Here is a 12,208-nt window from a genome sequence, read left to right on the forward strand (position 1 = left end):
ACTATTTGTGAATATGTTAATGATAAGTTGTTCTTATCAGTTTTTAAGTTGACGGAAGAAGGCTCTAATTGCGTATAGAGGCTTTCAGAGATGAGCCTTTTGTCATGGTTATGAACTGTAGCGAGTATAGACGTTTTATCGAAATCGAAGGAATAATAAAATAGATTTAATAAAATAGAATGTTCCGAAAGTTTCACTTCCCAGGGGAGAGTAACCATGAAAAAAATGTTGTTATTGTATCATTTCTTTTATATTTTTAGCAATTATTAAAATAAAACAATATTTCATTATTACCTAAAAGCCTTATTTAAAAAAAAAAAAAAAAAGCTCAATTATGAAAACGCATAATTTTCTTATAATTAGTAAATAACCAACAACATAATAAAAAAATAATAATATTACACCTTTGGAGAAACAATTATAAATTTAAAATGTGAGTTAATAAAACCATATAATTCCAAAAAAATCCTTAATGGAAGAAATCAAGACAAATTTCTAACTCTGCTTCTCCCAAGATGTGATATAAATGAAATTAAGATAACTCACATCGTCCGCAGCTTCAAGAGCAGCAAATTGGGTAAAGATTTGCTCTAGTGGTTTACGACAAACATTGGCCAATACATTCAGTCTTCCACGATGAGGCATACCCATCACAATGGATTCAACACCAAGTTCAGTCGATTTGTCAATAACTTGTTTCATAGCAGGAATTAAAATTTCAGCCCCTTCCAGACCAAATCGTTTTTCACTTGAATATTTTCGAGCGAGGAAAGCTTCAAAACTAAAATTTAAAAAGTTAAGGTGTTATGAAAACGTATAATTAGTAAATAAACAACAACATTTATTATAACTTTTTTTTTGTTTACATCACAAAATTCCTATAAGATCTAAGGTTTAATCTTCTTAAAAGAGTATCAGAACTTCAAATATTTTACACAATTTTTAAGCTAACTAAATAAACGTACAATTTAAAAATGTATTCAGAACAATAAGGAATAAATTAAATTTGTCAAATAAATTCTTTCTAAAAATAAGATTTTGGAAAAATATATGAGCCATAAATGAATAAGACTTCTTTATAAAGTCCTATAGAAATGATTATCATAAAATTCATACCATACTACTACAGTTAAATTAAAACATACATGAGTAAACAATAATGTCAAAATAACATACCCAGTAGCACGAGTAAGACGAGCCAATATGAGTCTTTTCTGATTCGCGTCAATCTTCATAACCCCAGGTGTTTCCATTTTCTGCCTAATCCAGTTACACTGCTCTAAAGAGTTGATGAACATGAACTCTACTCCTATGTGCCTGCAGTAGACATCTTCAAGCCTTTTTAAGATGTCCCTCAGCTTAAGGGATTTTTCCTTGCCTCCGATGAAAGTGGTCGACGGGAGCTTGAAAACTCGGTCCATGTCTGCATCCTCTAATTTCAAAAGGCTAGAGTGGTCAAGTTTCATACAACATACTGTTTTAATGGAACACATGCAGAGGAGATGGAGGGCAATCACAGGAACAGTAAGGAGACGATCCGAGGAAAGAAAAAGGACACAATGGTTATTCAAATTTTAACTGGATGAGAGGTTATGATAATTTTTAAGGTTAAATATGGAAAAGTGGAATTGATTGGAAAAATGTATTATATAAAATAATAAAGTAAATTATTTCTTTCAATATTAGTTGAAATTTCAAAGACGTATTCATAGTAATAAATTATGCATAAAATTAAAATTAAAAAGAAGTATCGAAAATCTGTAAAAAAAAAAAATCGAAAATTCATCATTTCCATTGAAAATATTTATGATTACTGTAGGTAAATAACTAAATGAAATTTATTTTAAAAAATGAATTATCAGATTGTATGATACATACATATAATAAAAATAAAAGCCTTGGCAATAATTTAAAAAATAAATGCAACTATCTTAATTAAACAAATCTGAAAAACTTAAATATTTCATTCTAGTAATAAATCTTGAAATTCAAGGCTATTTAATAAATGATAAAAATAAATACATACTTAGTAAATACTTAAACAAAAATATGTAGTTAAAATAATAAACCACAATACAAAATCAAAACATAAGCTTATGGGAAAATAACCAGAGAGAGAGAGAGTGAAAGAGGTGGAGAGAAGTCTGACGATAAGCATTGTAAAAAATAAAATAGCAAATGATGTTTTAGTGACAGGCCTAGAGTTAAATAAATCAAATAAAAATAGTGTAAGTTTAAATACAACAAAAGCCATTACCAAACAATCAAAATAGCATTAGTTCAAGTATAAAAAATAAATAATGAATATATTATACACAACAAAAATTGTGATATAGTTGTAGCTTGTAGTTGCAAAATCATACCAAAGTCATATCACAATTTCTGAATCTCATTACTACCTATATTTTACAACTTTTCTTATATTGTCGCAACATTTTACATACGTTGCATCAGAAGACCAACTTTAGTCTGCAATTCTTGGGAATACGTTGTGCCTTTTTTCTTTCCTTAAACAGACAAGAGACTCCATGCTCAACAAAAACAAAAACAAAAAATAACAAAACACAAAATAAAAATAAATAAATTAAAAATAAATAAAAGTTAAATAAAAAAAAAAAATTAAAAGCTTAAACTGTGGATGAGTGTTACAACGGACCACATGAAATTAATTTGATGCCACAAACATATTTTTAATAAGATAAAATATTTATCGCAATGCATGCATGTTATTATTTTTTCTGAAAACTAGGCAAGTCTGAATGATTACATTGATGAGAACATTTCACATAAATGAGATTAATGATGTAAAACAAATGAAAGAAATCAGAACATGCAAATAAAACATCTCTTTTCCTTAATTTTTAGAGAAACATAATTTTTTATAAACTATAAAAAACAAAAATTAAATATACCGATTTAACATTAGCAATAAAGGATAAGTATTACTTTAACAGAACTTATTTTTAGATGATTTTTTAGAAAATATATTATGTGTGCAAAATTTTAAGTTCTGTGGTAACATATTTTCAATTACCTTTCAACAATTAAATCATGAGTGAAATTATGGTTGTTTTTAGTAATAGTTTAGTATTATATTAAATCAATACTTTATTACAAGATATTAATATCAAATAAATAAAAACTAGTACATATTTAATCAAACTTCCCTGAATGTTACTTGAACAGACAGCTCTGAAAATTAAGATATCACCTATCCTAACTGACAGTTGATTTTTTAATATTGTGTTATCTGGAAAATAATAAAGTATTTCAGATATTTATTTTTAAATCCTCTATGAACGGATTATTTCTAGTGAATTATTCACAAAATATAAACATTAACAGTAATTGAAAAAATTACTAGATGAAGGTATAATGTTAAAACATAGAATCTTAGAAAAATTGAATTTAATGTTAATTAATTCCTATTTTAGAATGGAAAACTAAATTTTTAACTTCTGAAAACAACCCCAATTTAATATTTAAAAAATTAAATAGAGTGCTGTGTAGAAAAGAGTATTCTAATTATTATTCAAAGCAAAAATCTCTAGTTTTTATAAAATGGCACATATCATAATCATCGTACCAACTCATTATTTTAATCAATATTATTTATTATGAGTAAATCATTTATTATTAATTATGAAACCCAATCATGATATTTGTTAGGGAATTCTATAACCTATATTTTAAAATGACAGAAATCCTTTTGGACAAAATAATGTCTGACTATCTACAATAACCATCTGTTTACCAAAATGCCAACATCTTCATGGCCGAAATGTATTAAGTAGACTTTCAATGTTTTTTCCCTTTCAAGAAATGTTAGTTTTTATTTAAATTATTCTCTTATTAAAGAATTATGAGTTATCAGAAATGTTGAGCTGAAATACAATATCGAGCTTAAATAAAACTTTTTCTATCAAATAAAAAAATCTGCAAGCATCGGCTAAAGAATTATGAATTATCAGAAATATTCAGCTGAAATACAATGTTGAATTTTAAATAAAACTATTTATTTTAAATTAAAAAATCAGCTAGGTTCAGCTAACAAAAAAAAAAAATCAATACCAGGATAGTTGATTTTGGCAAAAATAGTTTAAGAAACTAATTATTTTTTTACCAGCTCTGCCTCACATATGCGGTGAAATTGAATTATACATGCCTGCTTCAAATGTATATAGGTGATTATCTCATTAAGTTAATTACATCCAAAATTTGCATGAATGAACTAAAGGACCAATCGCTAATAAAAAAAAAAGTGACTTGACAGAAAGTGTATTTAGTTTGATGGGTCTGTACTAATAAAGTTATGTACAAATATGGTCAAACCATTTTTTAAAAAACTTATAGATCTTCAGTATAAACAATATTTTTAGTTCTTCCTTCTTTCTTTGGTGTAAGCAGATACTGGTTTCCTTTGCAACCTTATCAAAATGAGGCAATGTGGGAAAAAAAGTTGGCTTCAATATGTTTAAGTCCTCCACTTTATTAGTAACTGCTCCATTCCTAGCATCCATAGAACGATGTTATATATAGAACCTAAAGCCGTCCTAGATAAATAGTCTATAAAATGCAAAAAGAAGTTTGCAGATCGGACAGGTAGTTAAAACAAACTGAAATTAGTGTGTCAAAACAAACTTTATGTTTAAGGATAAATTTATTTAACAGTCTATTAGACTAGTAAATTTATCTATGGATAAATTCATACTTTTATAAGCAATAAGTTGAGAATACCAAATTTTCATCACAAAGTTAAATGAAATAAGGGAAGTTTGACTGTATTTAGAAAATTTATAAACAATTGGTCTTTTGATGAAATTATAGGGATCATTTGAAGAGATAATAGCTTAAGTAATAATATAATTCTATATTATCATTACAGATATTATTATTATTATTATATAAATTAAATTGTTTAATTAATGATGTGTTAAGCCATTTTAAAAAGACAATAACAAACACTAACATCAATAAATGATCCAAGTAATCCCATTAGTAATGAAAGTTTTTCATAAAAGTATTTCTATAAATAATGCTACAGGTCTTGAGAAATTGAAAATAACGTGTAAATGATTTGTTTAACAATAACATCTAAGTAGCCATGATACTATGATTAGTCTAGAGAACACCAACACTATCTTTAAACATTCAGTTCAAATTTTACAGCAGAAGTGATAATTTTCAAATGGAATGTAAGCGCTAGATTAGAGGTCAATATCCAGAAGCACTCTTCAGTGGTTTAAATGATATATAAGTGGCTAGGTCTTTAACCACCTCAGATCATCTGACTAGAATTAATCTAACAATGAGATATTTTTTACTCATTCAATTCTGTTGCTAGATTTATAATTTTTGTTGGGTATCATAGATAACATGGAATGCAGCACATGCAGCAGGAATTCACAACATATGCCTCTATGTACATGCTCTTAAAAAAGCTTCACCCAAGCGCAGCAACCTTTTCTTATAATAAGAAAAGCCTCTACCCAAAAAGTAAATACTGCTCTTAATTTAGAGGAATATTGATGCAATTAATTTTGAAAAGATCATAAAATAAGCGTACGAGTTGACCATTACATGAAAGATTTGAAAAAAAAAATTTCTTGAGAGTAAAGGCGTGAAGTTTTGTTTCTCTGAGACAACGTAAGGTCTTACAACTTCAATTAAATCCTACTAAAATCCATAGTAAATGTAAGTCACTCGGCTCGTCACCCAACTACGCAACCTCAAGACCTCAAATTAATAAAAATTTAATTATTAAATGGAAAAATAAGTTATCAGATGTGGTAAGAATAGTAACCAACTTTTTAATTTAAAAAAGGAGGGGACACTGATAATTTTTAAACAAAAATGTTTAAGATTTGTTTTAAGCAGTCCCATCCAAATTATCTAAAAACTCACATTACTTATGGGATGATTTGGATTCGGATTAATATTTATAATTAAAACATGAATGATGGATAAAGTAAGAGGGGTTTTAGATGGAAAGGAACTAACTAGATACATGTGAGGCCATGAATAAACATAAATAAAGTAAATTCCTTTTAAAGAATTAAATACCAGGACAGAAGAGTAAACAATTACATTTGATCAATTTGAAATGGAGTTCTTCAATGATTCTACAAATCATAACAAAAATTTATAAAAACAAGTCACTATTGTCAGGCACACATTTTAATCTGGAAAACATTGGACTGATCAAGAAAAAAAAAATTCTTGTACTCTATCAAAACAAAGAAAAAAAAATAATCCTAAAAAAAAATATAATAATAGATAAATAAAAAAAAAAAAGTAAAAATATATAACACAAACCCAAGTCACTTACCGAATTTGTAATGACTATACAGAAGTTCAGGGGGATGTCTTTCATCTAAATCAGCAGATGAGATGCCCAACGGGTCCAGCTGGGCAATGTGGTGTCCACGGATCTACGTTTTCATTTTTTTTGGTTAGGTGTTAGTAGGCACATAACAACACACATTGGTATTTCATATTTTTTTCCAATTTTTTTTATTATAAAATTAGTATAACTGATGTACAATAATAATTTTTAAAAAAGGTGATATGGTAGGGTTTTTTGGGAGGGGATAGCCTTTTTGTTTTGTTTTTTCAAGCATAGTCGTGCTTTGGCATATAAAAACTAGATTATGAGGACCACACCAATATCTAGTTGTTACAAAATTAAAATTACAGTGCAGTGTTTTTTTTTTTGTTTTGGGGGGAGGTAAAATATTTTTCTTACTGAAAAAGAAAATAAAAATATTAAATAACAGTAATACCTTTTTCTTGAAATGTTGATTTTGTAAATATAAATTTTAAATATGGGAAAAAATATAAAATACCATTATGAGAGGAAAAAAAAAAAGATCAATCAATAAACTATACAAATATGTTTCTATAACCAGTACCTCTGATAAAATAAAACAAATAGAAAAGTGGGATGAAAGGACTGAGTAAACATTGCTTTTAGTTTTACTCATTCCTTCATTTACCATTTCTTGTTAGAAACAGAGACTAGCTAAAGTAACATGTAGTTAAAAAGGTGTAACTAAAAGTAATACTTAGAAAAATGTGAATTTTACCAAATGTTAAAAACACAAATATAAATACAGTTATCAACTATATAATAGCAACTATGCAGCTATCTTACCTTTTGAAAAGTATCAAGATTAAAACAACACACAAAACATAAAACATAAAAAAATAAAATCTATACTAAAGAAGCTCATCAAATGCTAATGTTCGCTCTACACTACAATAAAACTACATAGCAATACAAAAACATAAAGAAGGAACAAAGTCCCAAAATCAGTAGCAATGCAAAAACATTCAGAAAAAAATCAAAGTCAAGCCTGAAAATTGGCAAAGTTAAACTCCCATCGATAAAAATCAGACTTCTCCAGTTTATGCATAGGTATAAAGGAAAAGGATTTCTAATCAGAAATTCAAACATGATGAAATAAATTATCTCAAGTATTATGGAACATATTAATACATGAAATACAAACCAACCTGATTCAAATTCTTTTAACTTTTTGAAAATTTCATATATATGTACTAAAAAAAAAAAAAAAAATTGGCAGAGTAATAATTCCAAAATAGAAAAACATATTACATAAGTAAATAAAACAATATAAAAAAGGAACAATTTTTTATTTGAGATGGTAACTAAAATATGATTGAATAACATTTCTGAGTAAAATAAAAAAATTGACAGAAAACTGTATTGTTAAACTCTAAGAGGTACTATACTCAAAAAAGATAATAACTACTTTCCATTAAAAAAAGGTTAATAATTATATTGAAACTTTTTGGAAAATGTTCATAAAATCATTGTGTTAAGATGACTTCAGTTCAAATTCTGATTATGGAGGATAGGCAAATAACTCAGAGAAGTAGGATAGTTTCAAAGATAGTCAGCATGACGAACCCAGTTGCCTTACCAAGCATATGGTCCCTCACAACGATGGGATGTGGAGTTGCACCTCGTTCAGAGAAAGAAGAATGAAGGTCAGCGTAGGTAATTCCAAGTGGATCAAGCTCTGATACTAGATGACCCCTTGCCTACATAAATAGCACCCCAAAATCAGTTTATCAACCATTATCATATATTATAGAACCCACATTATCTTAAAAACATTTAATACGATAAAATAGAAGATAAAGACTTCCGCCAATCTACGTAGTTCGCTTAATACATCAAAGATTTTTTTTTGTTAATCGAAAGGTGAGAGCTTTTTCATTACGAGTAATGCATTATCCACAATACACTTAATATATCAATGATTTTATCAAATTATTAAAAATAAAGTACATTTTTAATTTACAAAATGAAAATTAAATTTAATATGTTTATGTAGCTCATTAATTTTAAAATCTTACTGAACTGAAATCAAGAAAAAACTTTATTTTATAAAATTTTATGATACCCGATAAGTTGGCTAATAAATTTTAATTGTTGTTTATTATAATTAAAAACAACTATATTAAACTATATTGTTAATATATAAACACATTTATCCTATATAAATTCATTTAAAACAATTACTCTTAAAAATTTTCAATTAAAATATTAAATTTATGATTTCTATGCTGCAAAAAGGTAGTTCAGTCAAAAAATATAGTTTTAACAAAAATGGAATTGAAAAGGTTTTTGTATAGTCAGTTATTTTAGTAATTTATTAAGTGCCTTACACTGCTGTACAGGTTGTAAAACTAAAGAAATTGGCAGTACAAAAGCCCAAATTTCATAGCCACATTACCTCAAGACTAAGTTTGAGGACATAACTCCCTTTATGCAGCAAACCCAGATTTAGTTTAAATACTAGAAACATTGAAGACGACAACTTCAATTTTTAAAACTTATAAAGAAGTCATAAAATGTATGTAATGTTAATATTCATTATTGCATAAGCAAGCAGTGGCTGGCAGAATATTCAGCCGTTTCACATAAAAACATCACCACTGGATGCGTTAAATTAAAATATAAATATACAATAGATTTGTTTTACTGAACATAATCAGAACCTATGGTCTAATTATTAATAAATGACTGATTGATATAAAGAATTGACTCCCTAAAGAATAATATCATTAGTAATGATGTCAAATTGAAAAAGATGGCAGGTAATAATTAAAAACTGAAATATTACAAGTTTTGTAGTAATAATAATCTTAAGATAAGAAAATAATTAGCCTGATAAAGATGACATATCTAACCTCACCAAACAACTGGGGCTCACCCGTTATCTTTGGAGGAGTGTCGACACGTCAGCAAATACTTTAGCAATCTTGCACCAACAATGTACTCAAATTGAAAAATTACATAATGGACAATAGATGATGTAGGTGTAATAATACTTGAAACAGGAATTAGGGAAAAAAGCATTTCTTTGGAAGAATTTACATAAAAGTAGTGAAAAATAAATAAAACGTCAAAATTAAACAAAAGGTTTAAATTTTATAAAAAAAAAATATATTTATTTCATTCATTAGCTAAATTTATGATGATTATCATGCAAAAATAAGATTATTATAATTTTAAGAGGATATTTAAAATACAGAACTGATTTATTCTCAAATATGGCCAGGGACTATATTTAGATGAATCTTTAAAAAAAAAAAACAATAAAATATAAAGCGAAAAGAGTCATAATATAAAATTCAATTATGCCATTATTTTATATGAATTATTAGAACAAAATACAACAATATAAAGAAAAAAACAGACAAAAACTAACTAAATTTTTTACTCCTAAATTATAGAAAAATAATTTGTCATAAAAACAAAAAGAAAAGAAAGAAAAAATTGATTTTATAAATGAAGTATATATGAGCCGCTGAATGTAAAATTGGTGTACGTTAAAACTGAAATTTTTGATATATTCAATGGTTCTATAAAGTTTTTGTTAAGGAATAACATTCTACTATCTCACTAGTTTTAATAGAGTAAATCTTCTTCCTTCTAAAAAACTTCAAAGAACTTCCTCTACATATGTCAAAATTCCAGTTATAACTAATACCACTTTTGAATTTAACATATAATAAAACTTGATTTTTCTTATATTAACTACAAAACGTTTTACATTAAAAAAAAAAAAAAAATTAAAACTATTCTGTCTGTTAAAATTGGAATAGAAAAATCAAATTAAAAAAAGTAGAAAACTTTTTTTTCCAAAAACTCAGTGGAAACAAATATATATAGGTAAGAATAAAAAACCAATAAACAACATAAAAACATCAAAAGAATAATGAAACAAAACAATATTAGTTTCAATTTAGTTAAGGAGGTAATATACTTCTAATATATTTAAGGTAATATATTTCAAATTCAAAATACTTTAACTTAAAATTGTCATCTTTACAGACGAAAACAACTTTTAAGTGAAACAGTATATTTGTATAAGGCTAAAACATTTGAGCAAAAACTGAGATATTTCTTTTTTTTATCACTAGTTAAATATATTATAATTAAATTAACAATAAAATTAACTGATCATAATCAGAAAAAAACAAATAAAATTCAATCAGAATATCCAACAACATGCATCTATACATCACATCAAACATAAAATCAATTACAAACATAAAACTCTATATAAATATAAATAAACTAATTTCGAACAATACTTGGAAAACAAAAGAAGAAAAAAAAAATAAGGTAAAATAAAAATGTAAAAAAAAAAACCGTAGGACAAAAGGCAAATAAATTTTCAAAGAGGAGAAATAAAGCATATATTAAAACCACTTCAAGGTTGGGTCAAATCAGTTCTCGCCTCTCTTATTCTTGTGTATTTGGCATTGTAACAAATAACGGGAATAAAAGCATACTTGGCCAAGTTCCACAGTTTTTGAACTAGAAAAAAATTGGCATCGATTTGGCTAAAGCTCTTGTTCATTCACTTTTGCTAATAATAAAGATTTTATAAATGTATCTATCTTATCAACTTCTTTCTTATACAATGAACATATTTACATTCTCACGAGCTACAGTGCTTACAATGAATTATTTCTAGAACAATTAGTGACAATATTTTACATGATAAGTATGAAGTGAATAATTTTAAAATAACAACTTAAGTATATGTCACCTTAATTAGCATAAATATTGAGGGTTCGAATTGAATAATATTACTAATATCAGGAAAAATAGCACAAGGTATATCACAATAGCCTGTACTGCGTAGATGGTTTTGTTCATCAAAAATGCAAAAGAAAAAGTTGTACCTCTAATGTTGGGTCATTTAGTCAACAAAACTTTCACTAGTTGATATTGCACTAAAATACCTAAGTGTAATACTACTTTATAATACTAAATAGTAAGCTTCATAATTTAAGAAAATTGAGTGCCCTTATGAGGCAAATCATTTGCTCAACATACTAGAAGGAGCAAAACTCTAGCCATATTGAATTGCTGCTAATTATAGAGATATCTCTAACAGCAATACTCTTATTTTGGGGGAGCTTCATATTACGTATCTCTTTGATTTTTGTAAGTTGATTTTCTACTTGGTGCAGAGTGGGGCAAAGCATTAAATACTCTAAACATGGATTTTTCTTTCACTCAGATACTCCCCATGGTGGTTATATCCCATGGACATTGTCACAAAACATAACTGAATAGAATGGTGAGATAGGTTTGCTGGCAGGAACCAAGCAAAAGAAGTTATTATTTTAAAAATATTTCAAATAAATCATTAAGAAACTAAGAAACAAATCAGCAACTACTGCATTATTTTTTTTAAGTCACAATAAAAAACCTAATTTATTGAAATTTTAATTTTTTCCAATTATAGATTTCTTAAATATTATTTTTAAAATCAGATTATGGGCAAAATCCAACAATGCCGTGTGTTGTAATCATATTACTAAATACCTGAATGAACCCTTATGAAGTTGGTGCTTTGGTACGATAGAACTTTTTTGTAATGTACAACAATGTATACAAATATCAAGATATATACGACTATCATGAAGAGTTACAAATTTATAAAGAGCTTTATATCAAATAAATAAATATGTTTCTCAGTTTAAGTAGACCAATGGTTAAAAAAATAATAAAAACATCCAATAAGTGTTTTGTAGGAAAATTTAAATAGCAAGATACGATTACCTGAGATCAAAACTAAGGGGAAACCATAGTCAGATCACCTGAGATCAAAACTAAGGGGAAACCATAGTCAGATCACCTGAGATCAAAACTAAG

The 12,208-nt window shown here is 26.8% G+C and overlaps 1 protein-coding gene across 10 annotated transcripts in view; it reads right to left on the reverse strand.

The window, feature by feature from the left end:
• Positions 1-12,208, reverse strand: part of LOC106683829 (2-oxoglutarate dehydrogenase complex component E1) — an 85,010-nt gene that overhangs the window by 27,694 nt on the left and 45,108 nt on the right. For 4 of the 10 annotated variants that reach the window (XR_010843648.1, XM_014425540.3, XM_014425539.3 and 1 more), the window contains exons 4-7: positions 6,329-6,431; positions 2,445-2,507; positions 1,177-1,474; positions 547-781 (exon numbers count right to left, since the gene is read on the reverse strand). Coding sequence is in view for 9 of the 10 variants with exons in the window: in XM_014425540.3 (XP_014281026.1) it covers positions 547-781; positions 1,177-1,474; positions 2,445-2,507; positions 6,329-6,431 (699 nt within the window). In the remaining variant the exon portion in view is untranslated. Of the gene's footprint in view, positions 1-546; positions 782-1,176; positions 1,475-2,444; positions 2,508-6,328; positions 6,432-7,946; positions 8,068-12,208 lie in introns of all 10 variants that reach the window. The other 6 variants (XM_014425545.3, XM_014425547.3, XM_014425543.3 and 3 more) reach the window with 4 other exon arrangements.

Source organism: Halyomorpha halys, unplaced genomic scaffold (assembly GCF_000696795.3).
Source record: "Halyomorpha halys isolate HHAL.00 unplaced genomic scaffold, Hhal_1.1 Scaffold519.1, whole genome shotgun sequence".
In the NCBI taxonomy this organism is placed as follows: domain Eukaryota; kingdom Metazoa; phylum Arthropoda; class Insecta; order Hemiptera; family Pentatomidae; genus Halyomorpha; species Halyomorpha halys.